General features: G+C 63.9%; 1 protein-coding gene across 3 annotated transcripts; it reads left to right on the forward strand.

Moving 5' to 3' along the window:
• The first annotated feature begins 266 nt into the window (after positions 1-266).
• On the forward strand, positions 267-17,559 carry LOC104560387 (signal transducer and activator of transcription 5B). 3 transcript variants are annotated; one of them, XM_062017335.1, is made up of 19 exons: positions 267-354; positions 11,205-11,342; positions 11,467-11,623; positions 11,705-11,794; positions 12,302-12,476; positions 12,552-12,682; positions 12,758-12,909; positions 12,996-13,151; positions 13,260-13,439; positions 13,579-13,666; positions 14,165-14,287; positions 14,433-14,525; positions 14,659-14,865; positions 15,163-15,257; positions 15,326-15,456; positions 16,063-16,233; positions 16,444-16,495; positions 16,814-16,921; positions 17,002-17,559. In XM_062017335.1, exons 2-19 carry the CDS (start codon positions 11,215-11,217, stop codon positions 17,126-17,128), a joined length of 2,364 nt encoding a protein of 787 aa, XP_061873319.1. In that variant the 5' UTR covers positions 267-354; positions 11,205-11,214; the 3' UTR covers positions 17,129-17,559. The 3 variants fall into 3 exon arrangements, with proteins under 3 accessions (XP_061873319.1, XP_061873321.1, XP_061873320.1); XM_062017337.1 differs by having other exon boundaries at positions 16,063-16,218; XM_062017336.1 differs by lacking the exon at positions 267-354 and adding an exon at positions 7,077-7,204.
• Positions 17,560-18,172: the final 613 nt, after the last annotated feature.

The raw sequence follows: 18,172 nt of genomic DNA on the forward strand, positions 1-18,172 counted from the left end.
CAGTGCTGCTGTTGGAGCGGGATCCCCGGTGCATGTTCCTACCGATGCCCGGTACCGGTTCGGGCATCCCAGTGCCCAGCACCAACGCTCGGTGCTGTTCTGCGCCTCCCTGCAACGCGGTGCCCAGGCTCCGGTACTGCCGAAGCCGGCAGCAGCTCGGTGCTCGGCCCGGTGGCGGCGGCGGCGGGCGGGGGCGGTGCCGGGGGGCGGTGCCGAGCGGGCCGGGCCGGGCCGGGCGGCGGCGGGGGGCGGCGCAGGCGGCGGCGGCGGCGGCCGGAGGGGGCAGAGCGGCGGCGGAGCCGAGCGCCGAGAGCCGCCGGAGCAGCGGAGCCGCAGCCGCCGCCGCGGCCGCAGGTAGAGGCGAGCGCGGGGCCGCCATCGCCGCCGGGGCTGGGACCGGAACCGGGACGGGGCCGCTTTCGCTTTCCGCGGTGGCAACCGGGCGGGGGGGTGGTGGTTTGGGGGCACCTGCGGCGGGGGGCGGCCGGGGCTCGGGGCCTCTCCGCCGTCCCGTCGGTGTTTGGGGTGTTTCGTAACTCGGGGCCGGGCGCGGGGCGCTGCGGCGGGGCCGGCCGGGCCCGCGGCCTGGCTGCGGGCGGAGGGGCCGCGCAGGTGCGGGCAGGGCCGCGGGCGCCGAGCGGAGCCGCCCCCGGCGCGGCGCTCCCCGGAGCGGGGTCGGTGTAGGGGGAGGGCGGGTGGGGACTCTGCGCGGGCCGGGGCCGTCCCGGGGCCGTCCCGTGGCCGTCCCGGGGCCGCGGCGCATCCCGGGGCGGGGGCGCTCGTGGCGCGGCGGAGCGGGGCCGGTTCCCGCCGCTGCCGCCCCGCGCCGGGCCGGGCCGGGCCCCGGGGAAGGCGGCTCGGCGCGTCCCGAAGCCGCGCGGGGGTCAGGGCCGGCTGACCCCGAGCCCCGCGCCCGGGCAGGCGGGGGACTCGCCACCGACACCGCAGCGGGCCGCGCGTTAGGAGCTGGGTCACCAGCGGCGGTGGGACACACGGCTCCACGCCGCCCGGCAGGCGGATGGGAGAATGCTCCCCCGCCCGTGCGAAGCGGGAGCGGTGACACCCCGGGGGTGCTGCAGTGCCCGGTGGCCTTTCGCCCAGCTCAGGCGCCGGCCGGGTGACACCGAGTGAGTGTGAGCCCTGTGAGCAGCGGCCACCTGTCCGGCAGGATACGGGAGCTGTCAGGGCTCTGCGCCCGGGCAGCCGCCGCGCTCACGCCAGGCCGGGCTCCCGGCAGCTCCTTACCGCGGTGCCAAGGGGCTGCGTGGCTCACGTCGGCACTGGGGTGAGGGTGCTGGCACTGCTGCGGGCTCCCAAGCTCTGCCTCCACCTGAACCGCTGACAGCGGCGAGGTCTTCGCCGTCAGCCGCAAAGCCGGGGCTGTCGGCTGGTGTGAACTCGTGGTGAGGCTTGGCAGGAGCCAGCACACGCCACTGCGATTAGAGGAGCCCCATGGCAGAGGGCGAGGGACGGGCAGGGACAACAAGCGGGCTGTTGGTGGTTGCTGGGGCTCGTTGCTGAGCGGTGCAAGGCCTTGGCACCGCCATGGGAGGATCGTGGCGTGGTGCAGGACCACGTGTCTCACCGTGGCAGGGACGTGACACACGAAGTCACCACACCACGGGCCACTTTGTCGCAGAGGGACGTTCTCGGTCCTGGACTGACTCACCCCGCTGGCTGCCTGCAGCCTGCCCTGCGTTCCCCAGGCATAGTCAGGGCTGCAGCCGGTGTCTGCAGAGGTCGTTGGTGCATGGTGGTCTGCGTGGTGGTCTGTGTGGTCCCAGCTGTGTGCTGTGGGAGCTTTGCTCCTCTTCCTTCCGCCACCCTGTCTTTGAGAGAAAGGCTCAGCGCCCGTCACGGGGAGCACGGCCCTGCGCTGGCATGGGAGGGCTGGCTGCCGCTGCAGTGCTCTGTCGGTGGCGATTTTGAGCCAAGGTTTGCCATCGTGCTTCAACACGTTTGCTTGGGTGCAGTGATCCCGTGCTGGAGGGAGGTTTGCTTTGGGGCCCAGCACCCAAGCTTGGCTTTGCCGTGTCCGCCTGGCTCTGGGGAAGAGGGGAGGCGTTGGGAGTGTTGGGGTCACAAGCCCTGGTGCTCCTGAACTGACGTGGCTCCTGGGTGCCCAAAATGCTGAGTGTGAGGATGGAGACCATCTCCCTGGGTTTTATAACCATCCCCGAGGCTGGGGAGGGCTGTGCCATGCCGAATGTGCAGCCGTGAGGAGGAGGAGCTGTGATGCAGGTCGAGAGGTGCTCAGGCTGGGAACGGGGTGTGACAGGCAGCTGTCACCCACTCTGCCTTTCACACCGCTTTGACTTGGACACCCCTTGAGGAGCGTGTGCCCCACGTCAGTTGTCACTAGAGCCATGTCACTGGCTTTGTTGTGTCTCTCTTGTCCCCAGGCCAGTGCTTTGGAGCAGGATGAGGGATGCTGGAGCTGGGAAGCTGCAGGAGGGGAATGCTCAGCGCAGGGTCGCGTGAAGCCTGGGGAGGGACCTTCCCCTCTCTCTGCAGGGGAAGTGCTGACTCCAGGGCGGCTCTCAAGTCTTTGCCGTGGGGTTTCCCAGCTCTCTCTCAAGTGATAGCAAAACCCAGATACTCTGCTTGCGAAAAATCCCTGCTCCTACTCCTCCACAGTGTGGGCGGCAAGTGGTGACTGGGCTGTGCTGAGTACTGTAAAGCAGCCCCGTCAGCTGGGAAATGACTTTCTGGTTTGCAAGGAATTACTGTAAACTGGGCTGTGCTTGAGGGTAGCCTCGGGGAGCCGTCAGGAGCCTGGGCACAGCAGCAGCACCTCCCTCCCTCCTTTCCATCCGCATCCCCTGGGTGCCTGCTGCCTTTCCCACCGTGCAGTGTGAGTGCTTGGCCTCAGAGCAGCCTCTGCCTGAGCTGAGGGGCTGAATGCAGCACCTCACCAGTCCCCACCTCAGCAGGTCGGATTGGGGCTCAGCTCTGCGGTCAGGCAGGCAGCTCCAGCCTTGGGAGGCTGTGCTGGCTCTGGGGCTTCCAGCATGCTCTGAGAGAAGTAGCCTCGACAGCTGTAATGTTTCTGTGGCGTGCCTTTCCTTTCATGGGGTGTCTATTTTGCAACCCCCAAGTGTTTTGATCCCGGGAGGAAGGGGGGAGGCGGGGGGAGGGTGGGGGTGTTTACCCTGGCACTGCGTGGCCAGCGCAGGGATCCAAGCGGGTGCTGGGCATGCCTGGATCCTGCATGCAGCAACAGTTCTAGCAACATCTGCTGGCTGATAAAAAGGTGGCCTGCTGCAAGCCCAGCCGCTTCTCCTGCCGCGTTGGGAAACGTCTAGGGGGGGAGGCACACATGTGAACACGGCTTCCTGGACGATAGGGCTGAGCTGACTTGCTGATAAAGCAGAATCCACCCATCTAGCTGCACCAGAGGGGCAGGGAGCTCTGGCTCCTCTCAGGCAGGCATTTGCTTTCCCTTAATTTGTTACCCTTCGTGCCGACTCCTGCTTTGTGCCAGGCAGGGGAGCGATGTGCTGCAGGGCAGCCCCTCTCGGTGTAGCCCGAGCGTAACGTGGTCGCGGCTCTGTCCCCCCACCACCCCGTTAAAACAGTTACTGGTCAGTTTTGCAATCTCCCATTTTCGTGCAATTTCACGTCTTCCTGTTGTGAGGAGATGTCAATGCCGATTTATTGGGCAGCTCTGCCAGGGAGGGAATTGTGGAGGGGAAAAGGCTGGTGCCGGGCCAGAGCTCGAAGAGCCGGCACGGCGGCATCGGCACGGGCGAGCGGCTGAGTGCTGCGTGCACGCTCTGTCTGGCTTTTTATCCCCCTCGCTGGACGGCTGTCTGCAAAGCTTTTAGCAGGGAAAGAGGCAGCTCGCGCTGGCAGCGCAGCCAAGCCCCTCTCGCTGGCTTGAAACAGCTGTAAAATGATCTCTGTCCCATTTGGTGGCGTTAACACGTGGCTGTGGCGCTTTTCGGGCTGCAGCTCTGGCTGGCACAGCTGCCCCGGCGCAGCACGCTCCCTTTGTAACCCCATTAGTCACCTCAGCCTTTTGGGAGTGGGGGTGCTGGCTGTGCAGTGAGGGGGTCAGGGCTCTGCTCTGTCCTGGCAGCTGCTGCTGCTCCTGGGGCTGCGTGTCCTGGGGTGAGGAAAGCTGCAGCCCAGCTCTCCTACCTGTCCCTGTTTGTGTGTGTTGGGGATGAACACTGGGTTTAACCCCTGGCCGGGCTGGAGTTGCACCAGCTCTGACTGAGAACTGGGTTGCAGAAACTATTGTTGTGTTGTTTTTCTGCTCCCATCTGACTGGTCTGAGCCTGCCCTCGGGCAGGGGTGACAGGGTGCTCCTGGGTTGGGGTACCTGCGAGGGCTTTCCCGGGCTCCGTGCTGGCTGCTGGTAGTGGCAGAGCAGCACTCAACGTCCCCCATCACCCCAGCACCCTCCTGTGCAGCTCAGCACTCACAGCCCACACTTGGTGTTCTCTCCCAAGGACGAGGGTGTGAGGGTCCTGTGCTACCTTGCAGCATGGCCAGTGCCTGTTCCCTGGGCAAGGTGGTCAGGCAGGGCAGCGGATACCCTCAGGGTCTCTCTGCCTCTCCGTGTCCTGGCTCAGCCCCCCAGGTACCCATGCTGTGTGACATGCAGGCTGATGCCAGCACTGGGGGAGGCTCCTGCACCATCTCCCCTGCCCCGTGGAGAGCACGAGCATGGTGTCAGCTGGAAGGGGATAGATGTCACTGGTGTCTGTGCTCTCCATGTCTCTCTGAGCCCACCTGGGTCCAGCAAATCCAGCCTGTCCAGAGACTGGATTAGTGTGATTGTATGAGCTCGCTGGAGCGTGCCAGATAAAATGAAATTGTGTCTCCAGACCCCAATCAGGACTAAGTCGATGCTAAAATGAGCTTAATCCTCAGGTCCTTCCAACCAGCCCAGCCCTCCTGGGCTGGTGCTGGTCTGTGCAGGGATTAGCAGTGAGCCCAGGGCTGTGCCATGGGGTCTGCAGGGTCCCCAGGAGGTGGCAGTTCTGCCTGGCTGGTTTGTTGCAAGGGACGAGGATGAGCTGGGCAGTGAGTGTGCAAGGGCTTCTCTCCTGTCTCTGCTGGGTTGTTGTTATTGTGGAGGAGAAATACCATCACACAGTGCCTGGGCACACGGTGGCTGCACATTCCCTCCTGGGCAAAGGCTGGTGCCTGCCTGGAGCTGGGATGCCACAGGCAGGCAGTGGCTCTGTGCTGGGAAGCCTTGGGACCCCAAAGTGTGTGAGCCTGCAGCTCCCTGCCACACCAGCCCCATGGCTGCTTAGTTCATCTGCTCAGCCCCAGGGAGCCAGGAGTAATTAAAGCAATCCCATCTGTGGGCTTACAAACAGGGGCAGCACCAGTGCTGCTGGGGACTGGGCTCCCTGCAGCGGGTGTCCTCGCAGCATCCACGCTGGACTCTTGCCTGTGGGGGCCAGGTGGGCTCTTGGCTGTGCTGACGCTGGCTCCTGCTGCGGCACTCCCTGCCTGCCTCCCCCAGGGTGGACTGGCTGCCTGCACCGCTCTCCTCAGCCCCCAGCTGAGGAGACAGACAGGCCCTCGTTGTTCCCGTGCAGCCGCAGCCTCCGGCACAGCCTGCGTGGGGGCTGGCACAGCCGGCTCCTTGTGCTGGGGCCGGCTGGGTGGTCCTGGGCACGCGGTGCCTCGGGTGATGGAGCATGCTCACCTTGCTGGGGCAACCCCAAAGGACTGGGCTGGCCCTCCTGCCTGCACTGTGGCAAGCTTGGCAACTTGGCCAGCAGCGTGGCAATGTGCCTGTGGCCTCCTTGCTTTGCTGCAGGGAACCTGGGTCCTGCCAGGGCAAGTCCCACTACGTTCTCAGCGTTTGAGGGAATCCCTGAGGTGCTGGGGCAGCGCCTGTATCTGGCCATGACCACCCCAGGGTGTTTTTTGTCTCAAGGTTCCAGCCCCGGGGTGGTTTTTGTCTCAAGGTTCCAGCCCTTGGATTCAAGGTATTTTGCTGGGATTTCGTTGGGTATTTTGGTGGTTTTGGTTTGATGCAGGTTTCTGAGCCTCTGTGGTTGGAAGGGAAAATCTGAAGAGGGGAGAAAAAAAACCCGTTCCCAGGGGCGACAGATGCCAGTGGGCAGGTACAGCCCCGGGCCCGTGGCGTGAGCCAAGCTGCCCCTCAGCCCCTGCCACCCTGCTGGGCACCCAGGCAGCAGCAGTGCCGTGTCTGGGGCGTCTCCAGCTGTGTGTGGGGCTGGTTTCTCCCCAGGCAGTGCGTGGGCTCTCCTTGTTCCTGTCACCCTGCGAGTTCTCCATTTTTGGCTCCCGAAGTTGCCAGGACACCCGACCAGTCCCGGAACTGCCAATCCTGGCTCTGCCCGCTGGCTGCAGGGCCCGTCACCTCCCCCCCTCAGCCGGGGCACATCACGTTTCCAGAGCCAGCCCTACCTCTTGTGTGAGCCCTACGGCTCCCAGCCCCACTCGCTGGTGGTTTCCAGCGTGGGCCGGGGAGGTCGGTTTCCTCCTCCCTGATGCAAAGCCATCGGCTGCTTCTGCTCTTCTGCAGGAGACAAACAAAACCCATCAAAGCACCGAGCTTCTAGAAGGAGCTCACCTTCAGGCACTGCTGCCTCCCAGCCCGAGAGCTGCAAACCACAGCCGGGTGTAAAACGGGCTCCACCGTGCCCCGGTGCCCACCAGCCCCTCTGAGCAGGGACAAGGGGGTCTGGGGGCCGCTCACTTGTCACCCTGGCGCCCCAGTGCCGTGTGTTGTGGGGAGGAGGGTGTGAGCAGAGCCAGGGGGGCTGCGGGTGAATCTGTCCAGTCTCTCCTCATGCTGGACCCCTGCGCCCGTCCCTGGGGTCCCACCCCTGGCTGCCACCCGCCCACGGGGGCTTAGGGGGGACTCGGCCCCACCGACACGCCGTGGGCAGAGGCTGTGCCTGGCTCTGTCACCAGGCAGGAGCGTGGAGGGGTTGGCAGCCCCGCTCCCTCGACAGGCAGCGCCGCTGCAGCAGCGGCAGAGGAAGCAGCCGGCAGCCCCGGGGGCTGGCAGCCCTGTGCGGGCAGCTGACATTTTGGAAGGAAATAGCTGTTCTCTGCTCCTTCCTGTAGCAGGCAGCCTGCGAAACGGCCGCCCCGGGAGCTGGGCTGTGCTGGCACTGCCTGCCTGGAGCTGCTGCCGGGCTGCCCCGGGGCCGCGACGCCGGAGCCGGAGCCGTGCGTGGGGCAGAGCGGGGCTGCGCCCCAGGTGAGTGTGACGGTGGGATGGGGCACCCCACAGGGAGCTGGGGCTGTGGTTTCTGTGCCCTGAGGAGATGGGAACTGTGCTGAGCCCTGGGGCTCTGCTGGCCCATGCCAAGCCCATGCGTGGGGTACCCGCTGGCTGGGGGGCTCGTTGGGTGGGTGCGGAGCCCTCTGTGCCCCCCTTAGCTGTGGGGCAGGATGTGATGCTCAGCAGTGCTTGCTGCCGGGAGCACGCAAGCCCACGCGTGAGAGGGGCTGAGAGGACGGAGCCTGCGGTGGGGGTCTGTCTGAGCGGGGTCGCTGGGCTGCCCAGGGGCTCCAGTGGGTTCCCTGGGGTAAGCTGGTGTGGGCAAGGGGGTTGTCTGTGTCAGGAGCATTGGAGTCGTCCTCTGTGCCAAGCAGCTGCTCTGGGCTACCAGCACCACCATTCCCAGGGCCTGGCTGGGGGCCGGATCCTGCCTGGAGGGAGCCAACTTGGTGCTGCTTTTCTTGGGGGGGGGCACAGGATACCTTCCTACAGGAGCTGCTGAGGGGCAGGAGCAGCACTGTGTGGGCCACAACCAGACCCCTTCCCAGCATCAGCAGGCATAGAGTGTGCAGGGTCGAGCCCTGCAGCCACGAGCGAGGGCAGCTCTGACCTGGAAGCGATCGTGGGCTCCCAGAGCTGCCGAGAAACCACGTGTCGAGTGTTTACTGCGGCGGGAGGAGGCAGCGCGGCGGGCACAGGGCTGCTGCTTCCCTGAGCCCAGCGCTGGGGCAACCACTCAGCCCCTGTCCCGGGGAGGAGCCTGCTCTGGAGACCCCCAGGCAAAGGGCAGTGCAGGAGCAGGGGGTGTTTACAGCCAGACCCCTTCGCCGTGGCCCCCCAGGGCTTTGCCTCATGGCCATTGCCCGTCCCTACGAGCACAGGCGTGCAAGGGGCTGCAGTCAGGGGCTGTGCCGGCGCCAGGGCAGGGGTGTCCCCAGGGTGGCTGCGTGCTCTGAGCATCCCACAGCAGTGACTGTGCTCTGCTGTGCCTGCAGCACGTGGGGAGCTGGCACTGCCGTGGGGAGCTGGCACTGCCGGCCTCGCCCTGTGAGGCATTTCCCTCCTTTTGTCTGCTACAGACACGCTCTGGCTTTCAGCAGCTCGTGACCCAGCGCTGCTGCCAGCCTGCTGCCGTTGCCCAGTGGCCTCACATCGGGCCCCCTGCCCACCCCCAGCCCCAGCCATGCTGCCAGCCTCCCCTTGCCCACCCCCACCGCTGCCTCTGACCCTCTGAGAGCCCCTTTTTGGGCGGGTTTCCCCCGCTTTGCATCCGTTTCGATGGTGCCTCCTCATTGCATCGGGGCTGTTGGGTGCAGAAGCAATGACCACCTCCCTTGCAGGGCTGAGATCCCTCCCCATGGCATTTGTCCTGCCCCAGGGAAGGTGCTGCAGGCGAGAAGTCACCGGTGAGCGCGTTGCTGTGGCTTGTTGAGTGCTGCTGGTTAACCAAGCTGCAGTAATGGCTGGGTTATAGCTCGCTGCCAGCAAGTAAATGCAAAGTAGCTTAAACCACTGCAATTATCTGTCTCTTACAGTTGTTTGCGTGCGTGTGTGGCCGGTGGCTGCAGCCTGGCTGGCCCGTGCCGACGTCCCCAGCCCTGCCAGGGCATGGGTGCTGCAGTGAGGGCCATGGCTGGGGGGCTGGGGATGCCTGTGCACCCTGAGTCAGGGAGGAAGAGGCTTTCTGAGATGGGTGGGGGAGTGTGAGGGGGAAGCTGGTCTCTTTTCATGGAGTGAAGCTGTGCCAAATGGGCAATGAAGCTGGGGAAGGGGCTGGAGCACAAGTCTGACGGGGAGCAGCTGAGGGAATGGGGGTGTTGAGCCTGGAGAAGAGGAGGCTGAGGGGAGACAGGAGCACTCTCTGCAACTCTCTGACAGGAGACTGCAGTGAGCTGGGGGTCCATCTCTTATAGCAAGTAATGAGTGACAGGGCATGAGGAAACAGCCTCAAGTTGCCCCAGGGCAGGTTGAGGTTGGAGCTGAGGCAGAACTGTTTCCCTGAGAGGGGTGTCACCCCTGTGCCAGGCTGCCCGGGGAGCTGGGGCAGTGCCCAGCCCTGGAGGGATCCCAAAGCCGTGGAGCTGAGCTGCTGAGGGCTGTGGGTGAGCGGTGAGCTGGGCAGGGTGAGAGTCCATGATCTTCAAGGTCTTTTCCAACCAAAATGACTCTCTGATTGAAAGCTCCAAGGGAGTCTCTGTGAGCTCTCACCCAGGGCAGCTGCTGGTGCACTGAGGAGCGTGGTGCTGGGCACAGTCTGTCAGTCCATGGGTGAGATGCAGGACACAGAAACGAGGCGCTTGGAGAGACCATCCACTGTGACACTGCTGACACCCATGGAGGTCACGTCTGAGCCTGGCAAGAGTGGGAGTTTTGAGGCCTGTTTATCCTCCCACTGAGGCAGTGGGGCCTTGGGCATGGCCCTGGCTGGGCCACGCTGCCACAGTCCCCGTGTGAAGGCTGATGTGAGGCTGGTTCAGCTTTCCCCAGGCAGCCTGGCACCGCCTTGAGCGCGGTGTCTGCCGGCTCACCGCAGCACCAGCCCGAGATCCGTTGCTTAACAACACTCTGGAGTGGAATAGGAAGTGTTTTGTCGCCACGAGATGGGAAGAGATCACCATTTTCTCAAGAGGCAGGGCAGTGTTTGTTTGCTCTGTGCCCATGAGGACGTCCCCTGCTCCCCCAGGCACTCGGGGTGTCTGTGGCGTTGTGGCCTCTCTCCTCTGCTCTCGCCGATGCCCCTTATCGAGCAGCCACAATTTCCAACCGCCAGCACACGTCCTGCTGTCGGCCATCCCTCCTTCCCTTCCCCTCCTTTGCCTGCGTTTCTCTGCCTCCCCAGGCCCCTCCTTACCAGCAGAATTTCCAGCTCCGTGATTTCTGTGAACGTGGAAACGTTCCTCGTCACTTTTGTAGGAGGGGGGGAAAAGGCATTTTTAGCCAACTCTCAGTTATTGTTCCCCTTCCTGTGTTAGGGGGTGAGTGTGCAGGGCTTGGGGGCTCCAGCCATGATGCCTCTGCTTGGACACACTGCTGCCATCCCCTGGCGTGAGCCTCTGCCTGCAGGATGGCACTGGCTGCTTCTGGAGCCCTTTGGGGAGAGAGGGAGGGAGGTGAAGCCCCCACCAGTTCCATCTTGGCTCCCTCTGTTTGTCACCAGGCAAGGCAGTAAGTGGATCCCATCCCACTCACCCTGGCTTTGGCATGCAGCCCAAGGCCTCGTGCCACTGCCTGGCACCTCTGCACAGCCGAATCCCAGGTGGTTTGGGTGCAAGTGTATGTAAATGTTATTTATTGCTGCACCCATGAGCCCCTCAGGCCCTCCCTCATCACTCGCCTCAAAGACACAACTGCCAGGTTGTTTTTCCAGGCCCCACCATGCTGTGGATGGGGAACACTCTGGCTTTCTGTAGGTGCCATCCTCAGCTGTCCTTTTCCCCTGCTATGGCTGCCCCGTGTGAGCTGGGGCACTGCAGCTGTGTGGTGGGTGCAGAGCCAGAGCTGCCCCAGAACTTGCTTTGGGAAGGTTTATGCTCCATTCAGCGTCTCCCCATGGCTGCCAGGGTGTGGGCAGGGGCTCAGGTGAGCGCAGGAGGGTCTTCTGCTCTGTGTCACCCCAGGTTTCTCGCCAGCTGTCCCCTTGGCCCCATTTCCTCATCTGCATGGTCAGCGGTGGCCGTGATGCCACCGTGCAGTGGAGGGAAACGATTGCCATGTGGAGAGGCAACTCAGAGGCACCTTCATGGCCCCAGACCCACCCCTCCCAGGGCTTTTCCTCAGAGCTGGGGTCTTCTGCCCCCACATAGCCGGGGTGACTCAGAGCTGGGGTCCTCTGCCTGCGCCTACCCCTTCCTTCAGCAGCCAGAGGCGGCTCTGGCGGCACCGGTGGCTGCTGCAAAAGGGGCTTCAGGCACTTGGAGGCTCCTGCCAAGGGCTGTTAGCGGTGGCCAAGGCCCTGATGAGCCCGTCTCCGTGGCAGGTGGTGAGCCATGGCGGTGTGGATCCAGGCGCAGCAGCTCCAGGGCGAAGCCCTGCGGCAGATGCAGGCTCTCTACGGGCAGCACTTTCCCATCGAGGTGCGGCACTACCTGTCGCAGTGGATCGAGAGCCAGGCATGGTAGGTCAGCGGGGGGCGTTGGGTTGGGCAGCACCCACCCCATGGTGCCAGTGGGCGTCGAGGAGCACCCCCACCATGCAGGGCCTTGGGCTGCCCTGATGCTGTCACTGCTCCATGCACGCAGGGACTCCATCGACCTCGACAACCCCCAGGAGAACGTGAAGGCGACGCAGCTGCTGGAGGGGCTGATCCAGGAGCTGCAGAAGAAGGCAGATCACCAAGTGGGTGAAGATGGCTTCCTGCTGAAGATCAAGCTGGGGCACTACGCCACGCAGCTGCAGGTGAGTGGGGGGCCGTGGGCTTGGGGGTTGTGAGGGGGTGTCCTTGCCCTGTGCCTGGCTCAGGCTGCGCTCTCCCCGCAGAACACGTACGACCGGTGCCCCATGGAGCTGGTGCGCTGCATCCGGCACATCCTCTACCACGAGCAGCGACTGGTGCGGGAGGCCAACAATGTGAGTGGGGGCCACAGTGGGGGTCTGTGCCCTGGGGCAGGGTGTCAGGAGGCTGGAGCCAGGCTGTGCTCAGGGATGGCCAGTGACAGGACAAGGGGCAATGGGGACAAGCTGCAACAGAAGAGGTTCCAAAGCAACACAAGGCAGAATTTGTTCCCTGTTGAGCTGAGGGAGCACTGGCAGGGGCTGCCCAGATGGGCTGTGGAGTCTCCTTCTCTGGAGCCATCCCAAACCCATCTGGATGAGTTCTTGTGTGACCCCCTCTGGGTGGTGCTGCTCTGGCAGGGGGGTTGCACTGGATGAGCTTTCCAGGTCCCTTCCAACCCTTGGGATCCTGTGATTCAGTGTGATTCTGTGAGAGAAAGGACCCTGCAGTGCTGGAGGGTTGCTCAGGGGCTCCAGCACAGGCATGGTGGGAGCAGCCCTGAGGTGGGCAGTGTTCTGGGTCCCTGCTGCCCCCAGCACCGGGGCTGATGGGGAAGGTCTCTTGTCATGCTGCCTATGCAGAGCCCCTCGCCGGCTGGCTCCTTGGTGGATGCCATGTCCCAGAAGCACCTGCAGATCAACCAGACCTTCGAGGAGCTGCGGCTCATCACACAGGACTCGGAGAACGAGCTCAAGAAGCTGCAGCAGACGCAGGAATACTTCATCATCCAGTACCAGGAGAACATGCGTCTCCAAGGTGAGTGGGGGAACGGGGGTGGATGGAGCCGGGGTGCTGATGGTGCCGGCTCTAACCTCGTGCTCCATCCCCCAGCCCAGTTCTCCCAGCTCTCCCAGCTGGGCCCTCAGGAGCGCCTGTCACGGGAGACGACGCTGCAGCAGAAGAAGGCATCGCTGGAGGCCTGGCTGCACCGGGAGGCCCAGACACTACAGCAGTACCGCGTGGTGAGTGCTGCCGTCCCGGCCCCGCGATGGCTGCACCGCCATCCCCGTGCCCCGTAACACCCTCCTGCCTCCCAGGACCTGGCTGAGAAGCACCAGAAGACGCTGCAAGTGCTGCGTAAGCAGCAAACGACCATCCTGGATGACGAGCTGATCCAGTGGAAGCGTCGTCAGCAGCTGGCAGGGAACGGGGGCCCTGCCGAGGGCACCTTGGATGTGCTGCAGACCTGGTGGGAGCCCGCACCGGCTGTGCCCGGTGAGATGGGGTGGGGTGCTGAGCCCTGGCAAGGTGCTGAGCCCCGTTGTTCCCCCACAGGTGCGAGAAGCTGGCGGAGATCATCTGGCAGAACCGGCAGCAGATCCGCCGGGCCGAGCACTTGTGCCAACAGCTGCCGATCCCTGGGCCCGTGGAGGAAATGCTGTCGGAGCTGAACGGCACCATCACCGACATCATCTCTGCCCTGGTCACCAGGTAGGGGTGGGGGCCCAGCTCAGCTGAGGCACCCAGCGGGGTAGGAGAGGCCAGGTTGGAGCTGCTGTGCCTTCCTGCCCCTGATCCCCGTGCCCCCCCTCTCCCCAGCACCTTCATCATCGAGAAGCAGCCCCCGCAGGTGCTGAAGACACAGACCAAGTTCGCAGCCACCGTGAGGCTCCTGGTTGGGGGGAAGCTGAACGTGCACATGAACCCCCCCCAGGTGAAGGCCACCATCATCAGCGAGCAGCAAGCCAAGGCCCTGCTGAAGAATGAGAGCACCCGCAAGTAATGCCGGGAGGGACGTGGAGGGACTGTGCTGTGGGGGGAGAGGGGCAGGACATGGAGCTGGGGGCACGGGGGGGACACACACACACACCTTACACGGCCCCCGTGGTCCCCCTGACCCTGTGCGTTCCTGTGACAGCGAGAGCAGCGGGGAGATCCTCAACAACTGCTGTGTGATGGAGTATCACCAGGCCACGGGCACGCTCAGCGCTCACTTCCGCAACATGGTGGGTGCCGCTCGCACCCACCCTCCTGTGTGCCCCCCGTGTTGACCCCTCGCAGCCCCCCTGTGTTCATCCCCTCACATCTTCCTGCGTTTGCCCCCTGTATCCACATCTGTGTTGCATCCCTCCTGCAGTCACCTCCGTGTATCCCCATGTCCTCATCTGTGCTGCATCCCTCCTGTGTTCCCCTCATACCCCCATCAGTCCCTTTGTGTCCCCCTGTTGTTTTCACACCTTATGTCCTCCTGTGTCCCCTCTCCTGTGCCTGCATCTGTGTTACATCCCTCCTGCATTCACCTCCGTGTCCTCATCTGTGGCACATCCCTCCTGTGTTCCCCTCTGTGTCCCCCCCCAGCCCCACTCCTGTCCCCATGTGTCCCCTCTGTTTTCACCCCTCCATGTCCCCATCTGTGTTACTTCCCTCCTGTGTTGGGACACACACCCCTGTGTCCCCTCGTGTCCCCATCCGTCCCCTCATGCTCACTTCTCCCGTCCCTGCAGTCCCTGAAGCGCATCAAGCGCTCAGACCGCCGTGGGGCCGAGTCGGTGACAGAGGAGAAGTTCACCATCCTCTTCGAGTCACAGTTCAGCGTTGGTGGCAACGAGCTGGTCTTCCAAGTGAAGGTAAACCCACCAGCCACGTTCCCTCTGCAGGGTCTGGGCCAGCACCGTGCCTGCAGGTCCGGGGCTGGGCTGGGGCCACAGGGTGCCCATGGGTGATGCTCCCGTGGTTCCTCACAGCCCATCCTGGTCTCCTTCCTCCCTGCAGACGCTGTCCCTGCCTGTGGTGGTAATCGTGCACGGGAGTCAGGACAACAACGCCACGGCCACTGTGCTCTGGGACAACGCCTTTGCCGAGCCTGTGAGTGCCATGGGGAGCAGGACAGGCCCCATCTGACCCTGGGAGCTGCAGGAACTGGGCTCAGTCTCCTAGGGAGGCTGTGCCTGGAGGCATCAGGCAGAGTTCGACCTTGCTGTGTGTTTCCCCCCATCAGGGCCGTGTGCCCTTCGCCGTGCCTGACAAGGTGCAGTGGCCGCAGCTCTGCGAGGCGCTCAACATGAAGTTCAAGGCAGAGGTTCAGAGCAGCCGCGGGCTGACCAAGGAGAACTTGGTGTTCCTGGCGCAGAAGCTCTTCAACAGCACCAGCTCCCATCTGGAGGACTACAGCAGCACCACGGTGTCCTGGTCCCAGTTCAACAGGGTGAGCGGGCTGCGAGTTCTGCAGAGCCCTGTGATGCAAATAAACAAGAGGGCTGTCAGCTGCAGCGGGGTGGCCAGAGTCATCTTCCTCGTTTGGAGGGACATGGGGTGCCGTACGGCCCACACATGTGGTGTACAGCCTTGAGGAGGCTCTGTTGGCTCTGCCCCACACCTGGTTTGGCAGTGCTGGCAGCCATCCCCCAGTCCAGGCCCCCAAGTCTCTGCTGCTGTGCCAAATGCTTGTGCAGTTTTAGCAACAGTGGAACCAGGAGGGCTCATTTTGTGGGGATTTCAACAGGAAAACCTGCCTGGGAGGAATTACACCTTCTGGCAGTGGTTTGATGGGGTCATGGAAGTGCTGAAGAAGCATCTGAAGCCGCACTGGAATGACGGGTAAGAGCTGCCCTGCCCCCTCGCTTCCTGGCCTGAGCTCCCTGGCCCTGACACCATGCTCTGCCTAGGGCCATCCTGGGCTTCGTCAACAAGCAGCAGGCACACGACCTGCTCATCAACAAGCCCGATGGGACCTTCCTCCTGCGCTTCAGCGACTCGGAGATCGGCGGCATCACCATCGCCTGGAAGTTTGACTCCTGTGAGTTTGCGGCCAGGAGCTGCCATCTCCCCCCAGCCCCACTGTCCCTGGCCCCAGCCTGGGGCTTGGCTGTTTTGTGTCCATGAGGATGGTGCTGCTGCTCTGGTACCTCCTGTCTTGTCTGAGCACTGGTGCTGCTGTGGCTGGGCACGTGGGAGCCTTCCAGAGAGCAACGGGAGAGTGTGCCAGGATGCCGTGGCTGCCCTCCGGGGAGCCGCAGCTGTGGCCGCATCCAGCCCAAGCCTTGGCCTTGGCAGGGAGGAGGGACTGGGCTAAGTCATCCAGCCCACCTGGTGGGGCCTGTAGTGGGGCTGTAGGAAAGGCAGTGACTCCGTGGTGCTTCCCTGTTTGCGCCTGTCCCTTGTGAGAGCATCGTCTGGAGGGTTGTGAGGCTGAGGAGCCCCCCACAGCCGGTGGGGAGGGGTCCAGAGCTGCCTCGAGCTGGCTGTGCCTCCTGCCTAATCCTGTTTGCTGGTGACCTGTGTTTTGTCCTTAGCAAGAACTCCCACCTGACGTTGGCTGTGATCCCACAGCCCGTGTCTGGCGCGGGGCTGGGAGCTGCCAGCAGCTCTGGGCATCACCACGCTCCTCGCTCTTCTCTTCCAGCTGAGAGGATGTTCTGGAACCTGATGCCTTTCACTACCAGGGACTTTTCCATCCGCTCCTTGGCCGACCGCCTCGGGGACCTCAGTTACCTCATCTACGTGTTCCCTGACCGGCCCAAGGACGAGGTTTTCTCCAAGTACTACACGCCGGTTCTCTGTGAGTCCACGCCAGGTAGCTCTGACCCTTCACCCCACACACGCCTCTCTCCTCCCTGCACGCCCCCGGGCTTGGAGCTGGGGCTCTCGGCATCCCCCGCTCCCCGGGGCCACATCCAGCTCCACGGGGCCTCTGCAGTTGGCCCTGCATGAGCTCCCAGCCCCGAGGCAGGCTCGTGACACACACCAGCAGCTCGGGGCCTCAGCGCTGCCTTCTTTCCTCTAGCTAAAGCCGTGGATGGATACGTGAAGCCACAGATCAAGCAAGTGGTACCAGAGTAAGTCTGACCCCAAAGGCAGACTCTTGGTGGGGTCATCCCTGGGGAGCAGCCCAGGACACTTCTGCTCTCAGGCTGTGGCATCACCCTGTGGGTGCTGAGCTGGCCAAGGAGCTGGGGCAGGGCTGTGCATTCCCTGGGAACGTGGATGCCCCCTTCAGCGTGGGGACTCACTGTCTCTGGGTGAGGGGGTTGAGTCCTCTGCGAGCCTTTGGAGATGCCATTTGGAGGTGGTGGGAATTCCTGCAAGGTGACTTCACCCCTGGGGACCCCATCCTGTGCCGTGCCAGCACTCAAGAGTCCCTCTTGCCCCCCCAGGTTTGTCAACGCATCAGGCGATTCAGCCCCCGGAGGGGCCACCTACATGGACCAGGCTCCCTCGCCCGCTGTCTGCTCCCAGCCCCATTACAACGTGTACACCCAGAAGTAGGTGTCACCTCCCCCATCCCCATCCTGCCGTGTGGCCACCCCTCCCTCCCCAGCCTCTCACCCCTCGCTTCCCACAGCCCTGACACCGTGCTGGACCCCGAGGGTGACTTCGACCTGGACGACACCATCGATGTGGCGAGACACGTGGAGGAGCTGCTGCGCCGTCCCATGGACAGTCAGTGGATCCCCCACGCCCAGTCGTGATGGGAGGGTGGGCGCCTGACCCCCCCTTCCCCCCAGCCCTGTGGGGACTGTGCTGTGTTCGTGTCTCTGTACTGGGGGGGGAGGGGGGGGGGTGGTGGTGGGAAGGGCGCTGCCCTGGAGGTTTTTGCTCTGTGCTGCCCCGAAACGCAGGCTGGCGTCCGGCTCTTGGTGTTTATGCCCCTTGTATAAACAGCAGCGGATTCGTCGCATGGTTTTTTGCTGTATGTTCCTTTTAAGAGGCCCAGCTTCGGCTTTTCCGCTTCTGCGAGCACCAGCCCCGCAGCCTCCCCCCCCTCCCCCTTGCTCCCCCCTGCCCCCTCGGGGCTGCTCGGGGCCGGGGCTTCAGCCTCAGGTTTCGCTTTCGCAGTGGTCACTAAGAATGTACGTGTGTCGCCTTCTTGTTCTGCCCTGTGGCTCTGTCCCCGGGGGATAGGGGAGGGAGGGGTTGGGGGGGGTCACACCGGGGTCTGGGCATGGGGATGGGGGGTGGGGGGGATGGGACACACGTGTCAGCTGGGGTTTCACTCCACAGCCCCCCAGGGAGGAGGTTCCTGGCCTCTGTGTTCCCCACTGGAGCCGGTGCAGGGTGGAGACCGGGTGGGGATGGGGGAACCAGCGAGGGCCGTGGGGCATTGGGTTGGTCTGGAGGGAGTGGAGCCCTCTGCCCCTTCCCTCGCCCTGGCCAGGGAAGCTCTGGGGTCCTGGCCGTGTTATTTTTCTACCACAGAGTAAATAAAGCACGGAATATTTTTGTAACACAAAAGCTCTGCGTTTCACGTGTGTCTTGGGGAGGGGGCAGGTAAAGGAGGGGGGTGGAGGGGAGCCCTCGGGCTACATGGCCCTGTGTCCCCCCCAGCTCTGCATGACACGGTGTTGTGCTCTGGGGCCACGCAGAGGGTTGGGGTCCATGTTCCCTTCTGCCTAGGGCAAGGGGGTGAGCAGGGGGGGCTGGATCTGGTATCCTGGGACAGGGAGGGGTGGGGGGAGCTACAGAGGAGGGCTGTGCGGGGCTGGGCACTTCTCCCCGGCGCAAAAGCAAAGCCC

This window comes from Colius striatus, chromosome Z, assembly GCF_028858725.1.
Source record: "Colius striatus isolate bColStr4 chromosome Z, bColStr4.1.hap1, whole genome shotgun sequence".
Taxonomy (NCBI): Eukaryota; Metazoa; Chordata; class Aves; order Coliiformes; family Coliidae; genus Colius; species Colius striatus.